Source organism: Aquarana catesbeiana, linkage group LG02 (genome assembly GCF_042186555.1).
Source record: "Aquarana catesbeiana isolate 2022-GZ linkage group LG02, ASM4218655v1, whole genome shotgun sequence".
NCBI classification, from domain to species: domain Eukaryota; kingdom Metazoa; phylum Chordata; class Amphibia; order Anura; family Ranidae; genus Aquarana; species Aquarana catesbeiana.
The window spans coordinates 60,345,036-60,367,771 of record NC_133325.1 but is presented as its reverse complement, the minus strand read 5'-3'; the positions used below and the strand labels follow the sequence as shown (position 1 = coordinate 60,367,771).

Here is a 22,736-nt window from a genome sequence, read left to right as displayed (position 1 = left end):
CGTGTCCTATGCCTGCATACATTTGTTAGTAGATGTCCCTCATTCCCATCTCAAAATGTTGGGAGGTATGGTAATATGAAAATACTTCCACAGCTTATAAATCTTTTTACATAAAAATACTGTCACTATATACCTTTTTGGCTGATCTGTATATGACGGTCACATGATAAATTGCAGGGTCTGCCTGAGTGCTGAGTGTTCAGGTAGGGGGAGATTTCCAGTACAGCCTGTGTCCATGAGCTGTTATGGGAGGTGGATCATCCATCAATCAAGACTGTCCTGTGTTTGTTTTTAGTTACTGGGCATGGAGGAGGAGGGAGGGACTGGGCTGTCATTTAGGATCTGTATACACACCCACATGTGTGATGTCAATATCATGTGACCTGGCTAGCTCCGATCAACAAGAAAATGTTCTCTCCAGCAATAGAGACCAAACTAAGCGTGTGCAGGAGTACTACCCCCACTGTGTCTTATCTGGCATTGCCAAGAGAGACCCTGCAGGAGGGGGAGGATGTGTCCATACAGGATCAAAGAGCTTTTTTACACAATACAGAGGATTACCCCTTAAGTTCCACAGTGAGTATAACAAGAATGCTATTCTGCACATACAAACAGATATTACTGTTGTGGGTTTAGTAACTTAAAGTGGTTGTAAACCCACACAAAAAAAACTTGCAAGACAAAGGCATAATGAGCTAGTAGCTTCACCCGCGCGACAGACGGTGGGAATCATGGGTGGCTTCACCTTCCCCTGCTCTGCTCCGCTGTCATCATGCGGCTTCCGTCTCCACCCGCCCCCTCGGTAGCCACTCGGAATGCTTCTCTTTTCGGCCAATCGGGCTTTAAGAGGCTTCAAAAAAGGGTGGGCTCGGGGTGCAGAGCACTGCGAACAGAGCCCACCCTTTTTTGAAGCCTCTTAGAGCCTCTGGCTCTAATCACGTGCTTCAAAATACCACCCCCCCATTGGAATCCATGCATCCGGCATCCTGCATGGGGGCCGGACGCATGGATAGGGACGGGCCTAATGGATGGGCCGCAAATACCGCTACTCCGGCAATCTCTACAATTGCTTCTGGGTCCAGTGGCAAGCAACTGTCCTGCTGCATGACTAGGGTATAAAAGATGCTTTCCTCTTTCAAACTGCTTGACCACCATTCCTCCACTAACCTTTTTTCAAAAATAACCACATGAGACTCAAGATGGAGTACAATGGTCATAGCAGCCTTTTATTAACCAGTTCTAAAAAACTTATAAACATATCAAAATATGAACATCCAGTACATCCTGCCAAAAATAGGAGTCACAAGGTCCTTGTGGGCATCAACTACTTGTACCTGCGTGACCACTGAACATTTTTAGGTCTCCGAGTACAACAAGCACCGACTCGGAGACAAACAACTACACACAGGTACCGCCGACCATAATAATGGGAGCCGTTACCAGGATGGGTCCCCACCAATGTACATATTCTTTATACCCAAAAACACATAGAAGGACCTTGTACCCTGCCACGACAAAAACGTAAAAAAAACCTTAATCTCAAACTATATGCAACTCGCCATGGAACTCAATAAGAGAGGGAGGACGGGCCGTTGTCCCACGCACTCTCTCTTCCAGCTGATGACTTCCAAGACCCTCCTACAGACCCCCTTACTGCAGCCCCACCTTCTCCAGTCCTCCCCACCAATCACGTGCATACTTTTTAAATAATGCTTCCCACTGACCAGAACTCAGAAGTGTTGGCCCTTCATCCATGCTTTCTTCTTTTAGCTCTGGGCCTGTCTTTCTGAACACAGAAAGTCGGCCGCTGGCCACAGGCGCCATTCAGATTATACTCTGCATTTTCTCAATGAATGCAAAACATTCTCTGCTTGGAGGAGGTGGAGATTGTGGCATCGCTGACCTGCCTCTCCACCTCGTTCAAGCTGGAGCAATCTGACTATGTATACATATCCATACCTGGAATTCATCTCCAAAGTGTATTATTTAAACCTTAACTGCTTAACCCCTTCACTCTGACGGAACGAAAATATGCCTTCGGCATACGTAACCATTTTTTAGAGCCGATGGTTGGCTTTCTTGTGATAACAACCGATGTGGCCCACCGGGGGGGGGGGGGGGCCTGAGCGACCAGCCGGAACCTCCCCTGGCTGTCCAATGACCCAAACAAAGCTGGAATTGGCTTTGATCGGGTCTCGGATCTAGTAACCTGGAAGCAATGTCATGACATCACTTCTGGATTATTAGGCCCTTTTCACACTGGAGGATAGAATTCAGCTTTTAGCTGTGGATAGATCAAGTTATCTACCGCAGCTAATCTCCCTACCTGTCACTACCTATTACTGTCACAAGGGATGTTTACATTTCTTGTGACAGCAATAAAAGTGATCAGAATTTTTTGTTTCACCGCCTGCCGACCAGCCGCCGTCATTTTACAGTGGCAGGTCAGCACGATCCCACGAACCATCGTAGCTATACGTCGGCTCATGGGATCGGGATAGCAGGCGTGTGCGGATGCATGTGGCCGACGGTCACGATGACCGCCGGCCACAAGCAATCTTGAGCACCAGAGACAGAACACGGAAGTGTGAGTGTGTAAACACACAAATTTCTGTTCTAATAGCTAGGAACCATGATCCGTCACTTCCTCTAGTCAGTCCCCTCCCCCTTCAGTTAGAATCACCCCCCAGGGAACACAGTTAACCCCTTGATCGCCCCCTAGTGTTAACCCCTTCCCTGCCAGTGACATTTTTACAGTAATCAATGCTTTTTTTTAGCACTGATCACTGTATAAATGCCAATGGTCCCAAAAATGTGTCAAAAGTGTCTGATGTGTCTGCCATAAAATCGCAGGCACGATAAAAATCGCAGATCGCCGCCATCGCCGCCGCCGCCAAAAAAATAAAAAATAAAAATGCTATAAATATATCCCCTATTTTGTAGACGCTATAACTTTTGCGCAAACGAATCAATATACGCTTATTTATCAAAAATATGTAAAAGAATACATATCGGCCTAAACTGAGAAAAAATTAGCTTTTTTTAAAAAAAAATGGGGATATATGTTACAGCAAAAAGTACAAAATATTGTGTTTTTTTCAAAATTGACGCTCTTTTTTTGTTGATAGCGCAAAAAATAAAAACCGCAGAGGTGATCAAATACCACCAAAAGTAAGCTTTATTTGTGGGAAAAAAGGGACGTCAATTTTGTTTGGGTGCAGAGTCGCACGGCCGCGCAATTGTCAGTTAAAGTCGCGCCAAACCACGCATGTGAGGTATCACTGCGATTATTAGAGTGAGAACAATAATTCTAGCACAAGACCTCCTCTGTAACTCTAAACTGGTAAACTGGTAACCTGTAGAAATTTTTCAATTGCCGCCTATGAAGATTTTTAAGAACCGTAGTTTATCGCCATTACACGAGTGTGCGCAATTTTAAAGCGTGACATGTTAGGTATCTATTTACTTGGCATAACATCATCTTTCACATTATACAAAAAAATTGGGCTAACTTTACTGTTTTGTATTTTTTTTCATTTATGAAAGTGTATTTCTTCCAAAAATATTGCATTTGAAAGACCGCTGCACAAATACAGTGTGACATAAAATATTGCAACAATCACCATTTTATTCTCTAGGGTCTCTGCTAAAAAAAATATATATATGTTTGGGGGTTCTAAGTAATTTTATAGCAAAAAAATAAGGATTTTAACTTGTAAGCAACAAATGTCCGAAAAAGGCTTAGGCATGAAGATGAAACCCCCCCCCCAAAAAACAAAGACTGATCCTGCAAATAGTTTGCTGAGCTCTCCTGCTTGGTGTGGTCAGTTTTTAATAGGAAAGCAAGGGGATTAGCAGGATCACCAGGGATTTCACATAAAGGAAGCAATACAAAGAGAACAGGATACTTTCCAATGTACATGGTACAGTAGGCACATATCAGGAATAAGAAGTGTTGGGGTAACCAATGCTTTATTTCACTTTACTGACTCCAGATTACTTACCTGATCCCCCACCCCACTGGTAGGTGGCACTCCCCTACGATTTGGTGGTGGACTCCCCCTCGGCATCATCATGTCCAGTGGAGGGCTGTGATCCCTGCTCTGGTCATGATGATGTTGGGATCCTAGACCAGTGGAGTGTGGAGGAGAAGGGCCTGTGGGGACTTCCTAGCTGCAGGAAGGAGCTGAGGATTGGGTAAATAAATCTCCTTTTATTATTCCCCTAGACCTGTGGGCACAGCCCCACTGCAAGGGATCATTTTTTTTTGCCCAGAGTTGGGCTTAAAAAAAAAAAAAAAACTAGTGCAGCACATCTAAGGACTGATAAGGTGTACAGCGTTACATTTTTGTTCTTCAGTTTAGATACATTTTCATTTACAGAAAAATGCTGTGAGAAGAAACATGTGGGATGGAATTGGAACTAGGTGAATGTTGAAGGTGAAGTGATTAAAAAAAAAAATTTATTATATGTATTATTAATGGTTAAATGACAATATTCAGTGCTTACGTATGTTGGGATTCTTTACACAACAGGCTCTTTTGTTGGAATGTCTTTGCAGTCCTTGAAAAGTGTTACAATGTCCTTGGAAGGTCTTGTTGGGCAGTCATAGGGCTGAAAAAAAGGTTTATAAAGTATTGGCGATATTCCAGGAAGAAGTCAAAGAGTAGTGACATATTCACTAGTAGGACAATGGCAGTTAATCCCTATTATCCTGGAATATGGTGGAACAAATAAGCATCCAAGATCTGGGTATGGTGGTACTTAAAGCGGAGCTCCACCCCCTTTTGAGAGGTGGTCTTAAATGAAAGACCACCTCTCCACCCTTCGTTTTTGGCTGGTAAAATTATTTTTTTTCTTCTTCTAACTTAACTTTTTATGAAGTACAGCCTGTACTTCTGATCCATCCGGTCCGTGGGGCAGGACGTTTTATCCTCTTCTTCGGCGAGCCCCCCGCTGTCTTCTGGGACCTGTGTGCGTCCCAGAAGACAGCCGGCCATTTACAAAGCACCGCATGACACGCACATGCGCAGTAGGAAATGGGCAGTGAAGCCGCAAGGCTCCACTGCCGGTTTCCCTTAGTTAGAATGGCGGCACCTTCACCCGATCCGATGGACGGATCGGCCTTGGGGGGCCGACATCGTGTGCTCCCTGGACAGGTAAGTGTCCTTATTAAAAGTCAGCAGCTACTGTGTTTGTAGCTGCTGACTTTAACCACTTCCCGCCCGGCCTATAGCAGAATGACAGCCGGCCGGTGGTTCAGTTATCCTGACTGGGCGTCATATGACGCCCTGCAGGATAACAGCCGCTGCACGTCCGTGGGGGGCGCGCATCGCGGCGATCGGTGGTGCGGTGTGTCAGTTTGACACACCGCTAAACCGATCTCTGTAGAGAGCCTCCGGCGGGTGTTCTTTACCATGTGATCAGCCATGTCCAATCACAGCTCATCACAATGTAAACAGGAAGAGCCATTGATCGGCTTTTCCTCACTTGAGTCTGACAGACGCGAGTAGATGAGAGCCGATTGGCGGCTCTCCTGACAGGGGGGTGTCTGCGCTGATTGTTTATCAGTGCAGCCCCCCCTCTGATGCCCACACTGGACCACCAGGGAAGCCCCCAGCATGTGGATGGCCAGGTACATCCCCTATGGCCTTCCACATGTGAAAAAATATGCCCAAAATATGCCAATCAGTGCCCACAAATGGGCACTGGCTGGCACCTCTGTGGCACATTACAACAAAGGGACGCCCAGCAATGCCACCCATCAGTGTCATCAGTGCCACCCATCAGTGTCCATCTGTGCCACCTATCAGTGCCACCCATAAGTATCCATCAGTGCCACCCATAAGTACCCATCAGTGCCGCCTATGAGTGCCCATCAGTGCTGCCTATGATTTCCCATCAGTGCCGCATACCAGTGCCACCTATCAGTGCCCATCAGTGCCACCTATCAGTGCCCATCAGTGCCGCTTATCAGTGCCCGTCAGTGCCACCTCATCAGTGCCACCTCATTGGTGCCCAACAGTGCCGCCTTATCAGTTCCCGTCAGTGCAGCCATATCAGTGCCCTTCACTGAAGAAGAAAACGTAATTATTTACAAAAAAATGTAACAGAAACAAAGAAAAACTTGTTTTTTTATTTGTTGCGCAAAAAATAAAAATTGCAGAGGTGATCAAATACCACCAAAAGAAAGCTCTATTTGTGGGAACAAAATGATAAAAAATTTGTTTGGGTACAGTGTAGCATGACCGCGCAATTGTCATTCAAAGTGCGACAGCGCTGAAAGCTGAAAATTGGCCTGGGCAGGAAGGTGTTTAAGTGCCTGGTATTGAAGTGGTTAAAGAAAAAAAGTTTTTTTTTTTTTGGAACACCGCTTTAAATTATGAGAACTATTTGAGCAAACCCCAGTATGTGTGGTACGTGTTCCCATTCACACAACATACCTAAACATACCTAAAAAATAAATACAAATAAAATGCTATAGAGCAGAGCCTCGTGCATGCGCAGTAAGGATCCCGGCGTGAAGCCGTAAGGCTTCACTGCCGGGCTCCCTTACTCGCAATGGAGGCGGCATGCGCCCGACAGCCGATGGAAACATCAGCTGCGGTGCCGACATCGCTGGACTCCAGGACAGGTAAGTGTCCGATTATTAAAAGTCAGCAGCTGCAGTACGTGCAGCTGCTGGTTATAAATTTTTGCAGTGGTGGGCGGAACTCCACTTTAATATTGAGTTGGCCCTCCCTTTGCAGCTATAACAGCTTCAACTCTTCTGGGAAGGCTGTCCACAAGGTTTAGGAGTGTGTCTATGGGAATGTTTGACCATTCTTCCAGAAGCGCATTTGTGAGGTCAGGCACTGATGTTGGATGAGAAGGCCTGGCTCGCAGTCTCGGCTCTAATTCATCCCTAAGATGTTCTATCGGGTTGAGGTCAGGACTCTGTGCAGGCCAGTCAAATTTCTCCACCCCAAACTTGCTCATTCATGTCTTTATGGACCTTGCTTTTAAAGTGATTGTAAAGGTTTTTTTTTTTTTTTCTTAAATAACAAACGTGTCATACTTACTTCCTCTGTGCAAGGGTTTTGCACAGAGCGGCCCCAATCCTCCTCTGCTGGGGTCCCCCAGCGGCGCTCCTGGCTCCGCCTCCGCATCGAATGCCCCCACGGAAAGCCGCATTCCATTGGGGCATTCGTGCGTCCATTGACACAGACAGCAGGACTCTGCCCCGCCCCCCTGCTGTCATGTCACTGGATTTGATTGACAGCAGCAGGAGCCAATGGCTTTTGACGAGACAGCGGCTGGAGATGCTGGGCTCGTTCTCATCGCTGGAACGATCGGGATCAGGTAAGTAAAAGGGGGGGGGTGCTCTGTGGGGGGTGCTGCACCACAGAAGGTTTTTCACCTTAATGCATCGAATGAAACCTGGAGACTTTACAACTCTTTTAAGTTGGTTGCAGGGTCTGTTTCGTGATACCCTTAAAAAAGTTTCATATTGACCTTTTGGTCATTATTATAAACTTGAGAGTCGGATTTAATCTGTCCTACATTAACCAGTCCCCGGGGGCATTAAAGCTTATGGATAACCCCATTAGGGTTACTAGACATGTGCAATTCGTTTCGTAACTAACTGAAATTCGGCCGAATTTTGCATCTTTCGGACATTCGGATGAATACGAATGTCCGAATAAAAAAATAACGAATTTCAACTAATACAAAAGAAATTATAGCGGATATAAAGAATGAATTCAACATGATTTGGTAATTCGTAAAAGATCTAATGAAACAAAAGGTCAACTCAAATTAAATCTTACAGATCTACAGCTGATTAATCTGGAGGTTGGATTACTGGCAAAGTGCAGTCCTGAGACCTGAGTGAGAAGGGTGCTGTATTGTATTTGAGCAGAGGAGAAGAGATATTGTCATTGTGTGTTAAAAGATTCAATAAACAAAACGACTTTCCAAACTATGAATCGTTATCACGAATATATATACATACATAAATATCGAATTTTAATGAATACGAAAGAAATTATAGCGGACATAACGAATTAATTCAACATGACTCGAGATTCAGTATAAGGAATATCGACACTCTACGAATAATAACGAATTATCCGAAAATGAATTAACGTAACATAACGAATATAACAGAACGAAATTATGTATTTTTACGAATGACAACGAACCAAAACTAAATGAAATTTCCCGTTGTGCACAAGTCTAAGGGTTACCTATAAAGAACCCATTAATGAGGATTTCATATGCCCTGTGGAGATGTTGTGATGTTGAAGATGTTGTGGGGCCCTTCAATGAAAAAAAGTAGGTTAAAAATGTTCATCCCTTTTACTGTACTCTACTCCAAGGGAGACACATTGCAGTGTATTTTATTTACCTTAATTTCCATTGGGTTGAAGTGTAACTCCAATTTTATGGAGGAAAAAAAAATCAATCCTATCCAAAAAAACAAAAAACTGTCCACATGGCAAAGCTTTATTATCTATATATTCTATTACAGACTCTTACTTTTCTCCATTCTGAAGTAGCAAATGTTTTCCTTTCTCAAGTGGTGCTTTATAGATCTGCCTTCATTATCATCACTTGAGCAATCTCAGCGTTTTGCTGAGAAAAGGATCACCTTCTTCATCTCTTACTTACTTAGCTGTACAAAGTCTTAGAAGGTATCTCAGCAGAATAGAATTCCAGTTTAAAGGTGATCCCTATAATTTGACTTTAAAGTGAAAAAAAATAAAAAAAAATAATAATAAACATGCTATACTTACCTCCTATGTGCAGTTGGTTTTGCAAAGAGCAGCCCAGATCCTCCTCTTCGGCTCTCCTGTCCGCTCCCTCCTGTTGAGTGCCCCCACAGCAAGCAGCTTGCTATGGGGGCACTCGAGCCGAGACACTCAGACATGAAACTGCCATTCCGCCCCACCCCCTCCCTAACCTGAATGGCTAATTGACTTTGATTGACAACTGCGGGAGCCAAATGGCGCTGCTGCTGTGTGTCAGCCAGTCAGGAGGAAGAGTCCCAGATGGACTGAAGGACTCATGGACATGGCTGGACAGAGAGAGGGCTCAGGGAAGTATTAGGGGGGCTGGAGAGGCTGCTACACACAGAATGTTTTTAATCTTAATGCATAGAATGCATTAAGATAAAAAACCTTCTGCCTTTACAACTCCTTTAAAGTGTCACTAAACCCACATCATAAAAAACTCTCAATAAATGTTGTATTACATGCTGTTCATATTCACTCAGTCATGATGAGAATCGTTTTTTTGTATTCTGCAAAAAAAAAAACCTGGTTGATCCTGCTACTCTCTATCTCCACCTTCTGTTCATGTCCCCAATTCAGCTAGGGATTTTGCAGCTGTGGTGGCAACTCTGCACATGCTCAGTTTTCACTGAGTGTCTATGCTGAGCATTTCCTCCCTATCACATCTGAGCAGCCCATGTGACTATAGAGTCACACATGGGGTCGTACTGTATACCCAGTGGTAAATGACAGCCCAGTTCCACCCCCCTACTCCATGCACACTAACCAAACACAATGGTGGTGGGATTTTACATGTAGCTTAATGGAGGCTTCACCTCCCGATTATTCTAAGACACAGGCTGGAAGGGCATGACACAGCCTGTGACTGGCAGAAATCCGCCCACACCCTGTTATTGCCAAAAATAATAGATTTGATTTCAAATAATATATTTAAAATGGTTTATTGATATTACTTTTAAATGTTTACTCTGTATTCCAAAGGCTGTTTTTTTCTTTAACATGTGACCAGCAGCAGAGGACTAGAAGCTCCTCCTGGTTATCCCTGCAGACAGGCTGGGAAAGAGCTGGGTTAAGCATTAAGGCAGCACAATAGCATACATAAGGACATGAGAAGATATTACACATTGCATACAAAAATAATTAAGAAAACCTTGTGCATGCTGGCAGTAGAGGCTTTCTAGAAAGTACAAAACATCAAGTTAGGAACAACAAAGTAAACGGATAGCATGACTATAAACACGAGAGCAATATAACTTCCCTATATATCAAATCACTGGAGAATGCAATACACCAATATGTGAGAAAAACAGTGGTGCCACATCTTTATTCAGTCAATACAGTTGTGTGAATCGACTGTTTTAATTACCAATAACCAATGATTGAAATCCTACAGTGTATGCGGAACAAAATATCTGCTTTCTGAGTAATGGAGAGAGTGCGAGGTAAAAGAAGGAGAAGCAGGCAGTTCAAGAGAAGAGATGGCGGTGTCTAGTGATGGAAGAGTGGATTGGTGGCTGTGTGGTCTACCCTTCCAGCAGCAGGGACCCTCAGCTAGGGCCCACTGCATAGCAGTACCCTCCTATTTACTGGGTCTGGACCACAAGGGTGCGAGGTCTTGCAAATAATACAGCAGTTTCTTTCCATGCCTTCAGGTTAAGCTGTAGAGTGTAATGAGTGTCAGAGAACTGGTGGCGAAAGATCATTGAGCTATGCTATATCCTTTGTAATAGCTTTGTAGTCAGCATCAGGAAAAATATTACTGGTGGAAAAAAAGGCGTTATCCTTCTGGTGTAGGGACCGGTGTATTAGATTGGCCTCCGGCCATAAGAGCGAGTTATCTCACACATTTTTCATGTCGTTATGCAAACACTGGAAATTACAAATAGGGCCATGGCATGCTGGTTAACAGGGAGCGCATAGAGATAAAAAGAGATGCATCTAATCGATATGGGCAATGAGGCAATGAGGTTGATATATTAAAACTGGAGAGTGCAAAATCTGGTGCAGCTCTGCATAGAAACCAATCAGCTTCCAGATTTTATTTTTGTACAAGCCAAATTGAACACGCTTAAGTTAGAAGCCGATTGGCTACCATGCACAGGTGCACCAGATTCTGAACTCTCCAGTTTTAGTAAATCAACCCCACTATCTTCTTTAAATGGACTGGAAAATGAGGTTTATTGTGTGGACAGCAGAGGAGAAGCATCTTAGATAGTAGCCAAGCTTTGGGCAGGAGGATAAGGGGGCATGAGGATGGACCAAGGCCAAGAAAAAAATACTTGGTTCGTAGCCAGAGGTACAAGGCATGGCCTAAGCAGGAATATCAAGTTTGTAATTGAAAGTTTAGGTCATGCACCACGACAGGCAGATCTGGTTCATATACTGTAGCAGTGGAACTTATTGGCTGAGTTAAAACAGATGTGAATAAAACCAAAAGGTGAAGGTCAAGGTTGTATCAGACACATATAATTTCAGCTGGAATGTAGAAGACCAGGTAGGGTCTGATGGGTCAGGTTCATGGTCTAGTACAGTGGTTCTCAACTACGTTCCTCAGGACCCACCAACAGGCCAGTTTTGCAAGATAACTGAAATACATCACAGGTGATATCATTTGCTGCTCAGTGATTGCAGTATTCTTGTCTGCATCTCCCCAAGGTAATACTTAAAATCTGGCCTGTTGGTGGGTCCTGAGGACTAGAGTTGAGAACCACTGGGCTAGTACATTTAGAATTTATGATCATAGTCAGACAAAAACCCAGGGACAGTAAACCAGACACCGATCAAGTATATAAACCATAGCTCCCAACTGTCCCTGATTTTGAGGGACTGTCCCTGATTTGGAGCAATGTCCCTCTGTCCCTCATTCCCCCTCATTTGTCCCTCATTTTGGTCTGATCTATATAGTTGTATATAAAATGCACTTTTTATCTTTCAAAAAGTGTTTCCCAGTGCTAAACTGCTCATCCAAATTCTAAATTGCTGCATTTGTAAATTTAAAAGCCAATATAAAGGAATAGTAATGGTAAAAAAAAGTCCTTGTGAATTTAATTGAATTTTTTTTGGGTTAATTCTCCTTTAAGGGGGTGTGGCAGGGGGCATGCCTTATGTCTACATACATTTGCTAGTAGGTGTCCTTCATTCCTATCTCAAAATGTTGGGAGGTATGTATAAACTAGGAGAGTTATAGGTGTCCACAACACTTAACGTGGTAATGTCGGACCTCTTGAGTAGCTTTTTTAAAGTGGTTGTAAACCTCAGACATGAACTATAAAGAAAGCACATCATCCTTCTATACCAGTGATGGCGAACCTTGGCACCCCAGATGTTTTGGAACTACATTTCCCATGATGCTCATGCACTCTGCAGTGTAGTTGAGCATCATGGGAAATGTAGTTCCAAACATCTGGGGTGCCAAGGTTCACCATCACTGTTCTATACTGTGTACTTGCCTCTATGTAAAGCAATGAGTGTCATTCCTCTCGGCTTCCTGGTTCTTCTGTCATCAGCATGAGTAACTTCTTTCTGCTTTTCCCGACACCAAGAGTTAAAAAGGTGACGGGGGGGGGGGGGGGAGCTGAACTTATATCCACAGTTATGCTTGTTCTCCAAAATAACAAAAAGTAACACAAGGAGGCACCAGCTAAGTGCAGCATCAATGGGTTTATTATAATTAAAAAGCCAAATGCAAACTCACAGAAATATAAAATCAAAGAGCTTATCTGTGGCCATGCCACATTGGATGGAAGCCGTCCACCATTAGAGCTGCTTGTGACAGCAGACAGTTTGTTGTCAGTAAGGAAACCAAGTCCAATTTTCCAGGAGGTGAGGAGAACCACTGTGGAACACAAGGCAGGATGTAATGTCACACCCGGGGTGGGTCGCCTTGTGTCCCACAGGGGCTCTCCTCGTTTCCTAGAACACTGGACTTGGCTTCCTTACTGACAACCAGTGCTGCCTGGGACCAAGAATGAAATGCTGCCCCCCCCAAAAAAAGAAACATTTCCAGTATATATACCATAGTTTGCGTAAACCAATCTATATACGCTTATTGGGATTTTTTTTTTTTTTTACCAAAAATATGTAGCAGAATGCATGTTGCCGTAAATTTATGAAGACATTTAATTATTAATATTTTATATCAGAAAGTAAAAATGTTGTTTGTTTTTCAACATTTTCAGTCTTTTTTTTTTTTTTTTTTTTGGTTTATAGCGCAAAAAATAAAAAAAAAACCCAATGGTGATCAAATACCACCCAAAGAAAGCTCTATTTTTTGTGAAAAAAATGATATAAATGTTATTTTGGTACAGCGCTGCATGACCGCGCAATTGTCAGTCAAAGTAACGCAGTGCCAAAAAGCAAAAAATTGCCTGGTCATGAAGAGGGAGGGGCGGGGGGGGGGGTAAATCTTTGGGAGGGCAAGTAGTTAATAAACACCACGAGGCTCAAATCCCCACCTAAAGTCTGCTATTGGACAATAAAAGGAGCAGCAACATACTGTTTAGTCATCAGCGCTGCTCGCTGATTATTGACTCATAGTGCTGCCATTCACTCTCCTGGTCTGAGTGCTGCTGCTCAGGAGGTTACATGAAGCTGATATCAAGACAGATACATGTACTCATGTTAGCTGTAGATGCAAAAACTTTTTTTTTTTTTTAAAGAAATGTACAACTGTATTAATTTTTTTTTTTTTAAATAACAACCTTTTTAGCTTTAACAGTCTGTACTGAATATGCTACAGATTCCACAATTGCATTGAAAAGGCCTTTTCTTCTGAGTGCACAGTTCTTTCTCCCTCCATCGATTTCCGCTATAATGATCACCCTACTTATTATTTTGTCACCGTTGTCACGGCCGGGCACAGCCGCACGGGCAGCTCTCCTCAGCCCTTCCTTCCCTCACGCTGTGATGATGGAGATGGAAGATGGAAGACAGTGGGCGGAGCAATTGATTGGCGCGGAGGCTGAGCGCTGTGAATGCTGGGGCGGCCTCTGACGTTACTGGTTGCTAGGCGCCGGGGCGGCAGGCGATCCTAACAACCAGTGCAGGAGACAGCACTGCACAGCCTCCGCTCTGCTCAGAGTCCTGAGAGTCTCTTGCTGACTTATGATCCGGGATTCCTGGCTGGCGGTAACTTCTTGCCGGCCTGGCTGCCGCGGCCACCCCTGTTAAATGCCAGTCAGTATCTATGTACAGGCATACCCCACTTTTAAGTATTATTATTATTATTGTTATTATTATTATACAGGATTTATATAGCGCCAACAGTTTACGCAGCACTTTACAATATAAAAGGGAGACAATACAGTTATAATACAATAAAATACAAGAGGATTAAGAGGGCCCTGCTCAGAAGAGCTTACAATCTAATGGGGTGGGTACACAATGGGGTTTATTTACTGTGTACTTGTTCCAGGTCAGTGACTGAGAAAGTACTGATGTCACTGGAGGCTTCATGTCCCCTTACAACTCCCTGCGTATTAGTTCTTCTCTATGCTTTTGGCCCTCGGAGAGGGTCACTTAACCACTTGACCGGAAGATTTATTCCCCCCTTCATGACCAGGCCATTTTTGCGATTCGGTACTGAGTTACTTTAACTGACAATTGTGCATTTGTGCGACACTGTACCCAAATAAAAATATATGTTCTTTTTTTCCCAAAAAATAGAGCTTTCTTTTGGTTTGCGGTTTTTATTTTTTGCGCTATAAACTGGCACAAAAAGGTCCCCAAAAAGTGTCATTTGGAGTCATATTTGTCCGCCGCAATGTCACAGTCCTTTAAAAATCGCAGATCGCCGCCATTACTAGTAAAAGCAATAAAAACCAATAAAAGTCCCTAAATCTATCCCATAGTTTGTAGACGCTATAACTTTTGCGCAAACCAATCAATATATGCTTATTGTGTTTTTTTTTTTTTTTTTTTTTTACCAAAAATATGTAGAAGAATATATATGGGCCTAAACTGATGAATTTGTTTTTTTTTTATATATTTTTTGGGACATGTATTCTAGCAAAAAGTAAAAAAAAATTGTTTTTTTCCCAAATTGTCGCTCTTTCTTAATAGCGCAAAAACTAAAAACCGCAGAGGTGATCTAATACCACCAAAAGAAAGCTCTATTAAAAAAGGACCTCAAATTTGTTTGGGTACAACATCGCATGACCGTGCAATTGTCAGTTAAAGCGACGCAGTGCCGTATCACAAAAAATGGCCTGGTCATTAAGGGGGCAAATCCTTCCGGGGCTGAAATGGTTAACTGACAATTCATTTATGTCCTTTTTTTCCCCCACAAATAGACCTTTCCTTTGGTGGTATTTGATCACCTCGGCGGTTTTTATTTTTTTCACTATAAACAAAAATAGACTGATAATTTTGAAAAAAAAAAAACATAATATTTTTTACTTTCTGCTATAAAACATATCTAATAAAAAAATTTAAAAAATTGAATTTCTTCGTAAATTTAGGCCAATATTTTTAGGGCAGTCGGCAAGTAGTTAAAAATAAATAATTACACCGTTTTCCAAAACAGCGGCCAGTAACACACTTCATGGATCTAGTTGACTCTTTATGTGGTCTTTCTAATACAGAATTAAATGAATCCATGATGTATACTGCTGAATTTTGTGTTGGAATGCACTGTACACAGTGGCTGTCTGGGCATTGCTCCAAGAGTGATACAGCATGCATGGATACATTGGGCAAGTAGACTGTGCACTTTGCAAGTAAATGAGGGGAAGCTCTGCTGACTTCCAACGTCCAATCCCATGCAAGCAAAAACATTTTTAATTTTTTTAATATTCCTTGCATTTTGGGTATTCTTTGTAAAGTGAAGCTTCACCTCATTTACTAAGCTCTGGAGCAACTGCACTTGCAAAGTGCACAGTCTATTTACCTTTAGTAAATTAACCCAGAGGCTGATATTAACATTTCAAGGGCTTGTGTACCTGGGCATTGCTGCCTAATGCAGAATTTTACATTTGAGCGCAGCACAGCTCAAACTCATGTATGCAAGCAGAGAAGGCAACATTTGACTGACTTTGCCTGCACAGCAAGCTCATGGACATGTTGCTTTCAATATAATCAAAAGCAAAGCAGCTCAAACACAGCATTGGAAGTGTCGTCCACATTGGGGTAAATGGGAATCTGCTGACCTGCATTTCAGATGCACATTAAATGCAAGTAAACAAAGCCTGCGTACACAAGCCCTATATTTGTCTATACACATTTTTTATGGAATATAAACAGGCAAATTATTAGTTTTCTATTTGTCACTTTTTCAACACTGCATTTCTAAACTATGCGCCGCCCAAATTTACACACACATTGGCAAGATTAAAGCCCAGGCTCTAACCCCCACATCCCAATCAATCCACCTTCTCTCCTTAATCCCCCCTCATTATTTTGTAGTCTTGCCTTTTCCAGATTTTTTCAAGGTGGACATCTGATGCAATGAGTCCTCTTCTCTTTGGTTCTTTTTCCACAATGGATAGTCCTCTCTGAGCGCGGGGCAATGACCTCTGCAGTCATGACACCTTGCACTCCCAGTAAGTTCTCAGTCTTCTTGTCCACATGCACTTGTTCCAGTGTTGGCTGCACATCATTGCTCTGCAATGGATTTTTTATAGTGACAATAATGGGGGAGACTGTGCTTGTGCAATGTGTGTTGGCACAGTCATGTGTAGTGTTCATCAGAGATGTTTGTGATAGGGTACTGGCAATATTGACATTTGTTTTCCCGTAACTGGAAGTGCCTTCAGCAGTTACTCTTGACTGCTGAGAAGCTTAATCTTGTCTTAACCCCCACTTATTTAAAACACAACAAAACATTGCCCCCCCCCCCCCAAAGACAAAAAGATACATAGACCACTTTAAGTTGGAAGTAGGGCAAGGCCAAAGCTTTATTGAACATCTTAGTATCACAATCTTCTGAATAAAAATACTATGCTGGTCACGGTTCCACAGTGAGCATCTATATCCAAACCGTATAGTCTAAGAGGACTGTCTCCACCATCAGTGCGAGACAGGCATTAAACTGACCCCGTAATTAACTTGCGGGCATAGCCCATAAAGTAATACCAATTGCTGGCAAGGTAAAACCGCCAAGGGAAGCTGTGACGAACACACAATGGGCGGGTGGGCGTGCAACTCTTGTGACGTCAACTTCTCCTGAAAGCAGTGGGACGTGCCTCTGTGTAGCTTTTTCTAGAGTTCCGGCTCCACCCAGTCACCTCGTACCATTGTAGCCAATCCCAATGGAGCCACTCCGACTCCCTGATTAGGTTGACGCACCACTTGGTTGCCAAGCATCCAGCAGTCAAGGCTCCCTTTCCTTAGGCGGGGCGGGTCAAGGGGACTTCATTAAATGAAAGCTGCATTTAAGAATGATTGAAAATTATTTTTGTAATTGCATGAACACACTGAAGCTTATATGATATCATAGTGATTGGGTTTATATCTACTTTAATCTGCTGTATTGGTACAGTGAAGAGTCAGCTGGACATCTCCAGCTTGGCCACCCAAGATGCTATGACTCAAGAGACATCTACTGTTTACAGTCAGACACATTTCTGGCTCTCTGTATGAATTTTTTTTTTTTTTTTTAGTATTTTCACTTACAATTGCATATAACTGCTGGAACAGCAATTTGTTGACTATGCCCCAGAGATGTGTAATCCTAGCTATGTGACCACAAATCAATGTTGTATGAACTGCTTAACGACATTATGGATTTTCTAAAAGTAATCAAGCAGCTCTAGATGGAGAGAGGTCCCTATGTGATCCTGTGGAAATTAATTATTATGTTTGTCAAACTGCGGGAAACATTTATCAAACAATGCAATGTATATATGAACCTACATGCAGAAGCTTTCTAGCAGTGTTATTGAAAAAAGTACATTATTGATGCTGAATCTAATCTAATTTAAAAGCTACAGACTTCTAAAAGTTTTGTTATAGCTTAAAACATCATTTGGATCCGTTTAAGGTAAAACATTTCATTACAAAGTTTAAAGTCCAACTCCAGCCCAATCAGTTTTTTTAGGTTTGGATAGAGTATGGAAGATTTAGAACAGTGGTTCTCAAACTATTTTAACAATGGGCCAGTCCACTATCATTTAGATCATTGGTCTCCAAACTGCAGCCCGTGGGCCAAATGTGGCCCTTTGCCTGCCTTTATCGAGGCATTATTCCTTCTACTGACACTAAGAATGAGGCACCATTGTTTCCATTGACGGCAACGGTGAGGCATATTTTGTCTCGCTGAAACCAACAGGTGGGGTCCTTTATCTTCTACTGACACCAATATTGTGGCATATTTTCTCCCACTGATACCAACGATGAGGCACTAATCCTCCCACTGACACCAAAGATGGGGCACTATTCCTCCCACTGACACCAATGATGGGACACTATTCCTTCCCACTGACACCAATAATGGGGCACTATTCCTTCCCACTGACACCGATGATGGGGCACTATTCCTCCCACTAATACCAATGATGGGACACTATTCCTCCTCCTATTGACCACAGGCACTAGGTATTTTTTGTATTACTTTCACAGACTACCAGGTGTTTTCTACTCCCACTGCCCACAGTCAAACACTTCTATAGTCTGAAGGACAATAAACTGGCCCTTTCTATAGAAAGTTTAGAGACCCCTGATTTAGACTGTTGGGTGATCAGAATGGGGTTAGTGAGAGAAAAACATGCCTAGGGGTTCGTAGTCAGTAGGAATATAAAATGCCCCGGCAGCAGTATAAGTAAGCAGTACCCCTGTGGGACCATTGACCTTGGGGTGTGTGATATGAAGTATCTACTGTTGGTATGGCCAGCATCAAAGTGACCTGTTTCTTTGGCCTGCATGGGCAAAGCACAGGTTTGCTTTAACCTAATACTTAAACCTCAACCTCAACCTAACCTTTAAACCTTGACCCTCTAACTGAACCTACTACTAAACCTATCCTTTGACCTCAACCTTAAACTTTAAAATTAATTATCATAATGGAAACCATTACCATGATAACAATAATACTATGACCCTAACAATAGTATCAATGGGGTATGGTTTACTACAACTGAAGAGTGATAAATCTGGTGCAACTCTGCATAGAAACCAATCAGCTTCCAGATTTTATTGCCTATGCTTAATTGAACAAGCTGAAGTTAGAAGCTGATTGGCTACTATGCACAGCTGCACCAGATTCTAAGTGCTTCAGTTTTAATAAAATTTACCCCTATGTCTCATTAAAAAGTTTGTGTCAAAATGCAACCCACCAAATATATTTGGGCCTAAAAATCCAGCACTGGAATTATTATTTTGCAATATTTTGATCTAAAAAGAAGATGCGTGACCACCCACGTTTCATCATCTATAACTCTTCTACATGTGCCCAACTGTTAGAGTCAAAGGATATCCCATAAATCACGCATTTCCTTTTGCAAAAAGGTGTTGTTTATTTCTGAAAAACTTTGTGATTGCCTTTGGTGCCTAGATGCAAGCAGTACTTAGTGGAGTTGTTTTCTTTTAATAACACTTTTGATAACCTGGAAAACAAGGACCCCCTACCTTGACTTTTCCTGGTGGCAGCCTAGTAATAGCTTATCCATTCTCCGCGGTAGGTCAGTCACTTGGCTTGTTCCAGTACGTCAGTTTGACAGACACGCATTCACAGGCATAATTAAACTCTGCAGAGGGCAAACTAGGATTCTTTAAAAGTTAAAAATTGTTTCTTAAATTCCCCTTGGCTGGAGAAGTGTAAACCTAATAAGCTCAACTTGTCAGAGACTGGGTAATAATGAAGAGCTGGAATGAATAGCAGAAGCAGTAATTTGTTTTCTATTTGCTGCTGTGCCTCCTGTTATTTTCCCTTTTTCAAAATCAGAAGAGAGAATACATTTCAGAGGCTAGCAGAGGCCGCATGTCGCTACTTAACCTCATCCAGTTCTAGTTTCATCGACTGCTGTCTAGGAAGGGGGCATGGGCATGAGCAATTTCACAGAAAATTGACATCTATTGCAGAATATAGAGATCTGAGTTTCTATTGATTTGCTCTTCTCAGAATGTGTTTTATGGCGTTTTGAATCCCGCTCTGACGCATGTTCTATTTGTCCAGTTAGGATTGTGTATAAGCAGGGCTTCCGCCCGTGTCCTCAACTTGAACTGCAGTTTAGTCCTGTTGCCCATGTGCCGAACGCTGCTGGCAGCACTACGTGGTAAGAGAAAGGTAAGAACATTATTATTTTATAGTTTAAAATTAGGGGTTGATAACTTCTTTACAAGGGCTTCATATCCATGACGGTGGGCAGTTCTTTATTGATGTCAATATTCACCTACATGCCACAGTGAATATGTTTGTCAGTGAACATCACACCAATATAAGCCTATTGGACATCTAATCCTGAAACCATGGCTATTAATAGGTAGTTGCCCCAACCCTCAACCCCACCGTCTACATTTGCAGCTACAGTGCCTTGCAAAAGTGTTCACCCCCTTGGCTTTTTACCTATTTTGTTACATTACAGCCTTTAGTTCAATGTTTTTTTAATCTGAATTATATGTGATGGATCAGGACACAATAGTCTAAGTTGGTGAAGTAAAATTAGAAAAATATATACATAAAACTATTTTTCAGAAATTAAAAACTGATAATTGGCATGTGCGTATGTGTTCACCTCCTTTGTTATGAAGCCCATAAAAAGCTCTGGTGCAACCAATTACCTTTAGAAGTTACATAATCAGAGAAATGATGTCCACCTGTGTGCAATCTAAGTGTCACATGATCTGTCATTACATATACATACCTTTTTGAAAGGCCCCAGAGTCTGCAACACCTAAGCAAGAGGGACCACTAACCAAACACTGCCATGAAGACCAAGGAACTCTCCAAACAAGTAAGGGACAATGTTGTTGAGAAGTACAAGTCAGGGTTAGGTTATAGAAAAATATCCAAATCTTTGATGGTCCCTAGGAGCACCATCAAATCTATCATAACCAAATGGAAAGAACATGGTACAACAGCAAACCTGCCAAGAGAGACGGCTGCACACCAAAACTCATGGACCGGGCAAGGAGGGCATTAATCAGAGAGGCAGCACAGAGACCTAAGGTAACCCTGGAGGAGCTGCAGAGTTCCACAGCAGAGACTGGAGTATCTGTACATAGGACGACAATAAGCCGTACGCTCCATAGAGTTGGATTTTATGGCAGAGTGGCCAGAAGAAAGCCATTACTTTCAGCAAAAAACAAAATGGCACATTTTGAGTTTGCGAAAAGGCATGTGGGAGACTCCCAAACTGTATGGAGGAAGGTGCTCTGGTCTGATGAGACTTACATCTAACTTTTTGGCCATCAAAGACAATGCTATGTCTGGCACAAACCCAACACATCACATCACCCAAAGAACACCATCCCCACAGTGAAACACCATAGTGGCAGCATCATGCTGTGGGGATGTTTTTTAGCAGTCGGAACTGGGAAACTGGTCAGAGTTGAGGGAAAGATGGATGGTGGTAAATACAGGGATATTCTTGAGCAAAACCTGTACCACTCTGTGTGTGATTTGGGGCTAGGACAGAGGTTCACCTACCATCAGGACAATGACCTCAAACACACTGCTAAAGCAACACTTGAGTGGTTAAAGGGGAAACATGTAAATGTCAAAAGCCCAGACCTCAATCCAGACCTCAATCTAATATAAAATCTGTGGTCAGACTTAACGATTTCTGTTCACAAGCGCAAGCCATCCAACTGGAAGGAGTTAGAGCAGTTTTGCAAGGAAGAATGGGCAAAGCCCATAGAGACTTAGGTGGCTCTACAAAGTATTGACTTTATGGGGGTGAATAGTTATGCACATTGACTTTTTCTGCTATTTTGTCCTATTTGTTGTTTGCTTCACAATAATAAAAAAAAAATCTTCATGGTAAATCCAGGTTGTGAGGCAACAAAACATGAAAAATGCCAAGGGGGTGAATACTTTTGCAAGGCACTGTATAACAGCCTCCACTCTTCTGGGAAGACTTTCCATAACCTTTTGAATTGTGCTTGTGGATATTTGTGCCCATTTACCCAAAAGAACATTTGAATGGCCAGGCATTCCAATTAATCCCAAAGGTGTTCAATTGAGTTGATGTCAGGACTCTGTCCAGGCCACTCAAGTTCCTTCACACCATACTCTTCACATCATGTCTTTATGGAGCTGGCTTTGTGCCCAGGGGCATAGTACTGTTAGAAAAGAAAAGGGCCTTCTCCAAATTGTTACCACAAGGTTGATAGCACACAACAGTGTAAAATGCCTTGGTATGTTGTATCATTAATGCCCTGTACACACGGTCGGACTTTGTTCGGACATTCCGACAACAAAATCCATGGATTTTTTTCCGACGGATGTTGGCTCAAACTTGTCTTGCATACACACGGTCACACAAAGTTGACGTAAAACACATACGTCGGGACTATAAACGGGGCAGTGGCCAATAGCTTTCATCTCTTTATTTATTCTGAGCATGCGTGGCACTTTGTCCGTCGGATTTGTGTACACACGATCGGAAATTCCGACAACGGATTTTGTTGTCGGAAAATTTTATAGCCTGCTCTCAAACTTTGTGTGTCGGAAAATCTGATGGAAAATGTCCGATGGAGCCCACACACGGTCGGAATTTCAGACAACACGCTCCGATCAGACATTTTCCATCGGAAAATCCGACCATGTGTACGGGGCATAACAGTACCCTTTACTAGAAATACCTGACTTCAATAGTTTGGAGGAGTGTCAACATACAGTACTTTTTGCCATATAGTGTACATGCTGTATACTAATTTGACAAAAGTATTGGGACGCCTGCCTTTACACGCACATGAACTTTAATGGCATCCCAGTCTTAGTCCGTAGGGTTCAATATTGAGTTGGCCCACCCTTTGCAGCTATAACAGCTTCAACTCTTCTGGGAAGGCTGTCCACAAGGTTTAGGA

General features: G+C 42.6%; 1 protein-coding gene across 1 annotated transcript in view; it reads left to right on the top strand.

Annotated features, from left to right (window-relative positions):
• The window catches only part of NOX4 (NADPH oxidase 4), a 348,347-nt gene that overhangs the window by 28,418 nt on the left and 297,193 nt on the right, over window positions 1-22,736 (top strand). Inside the window, exon 3 of the mRNA XM_073612966.1 lies at window positions 19,882-19,992. Within this exon, the coding sequence (XP_073469067.1) occupies window positions 19,882-19,992 (111 nt within the window). The remainder of the gene's footprint in view (window positions 1-19,881; window positions 19,993-22,736) is intronic.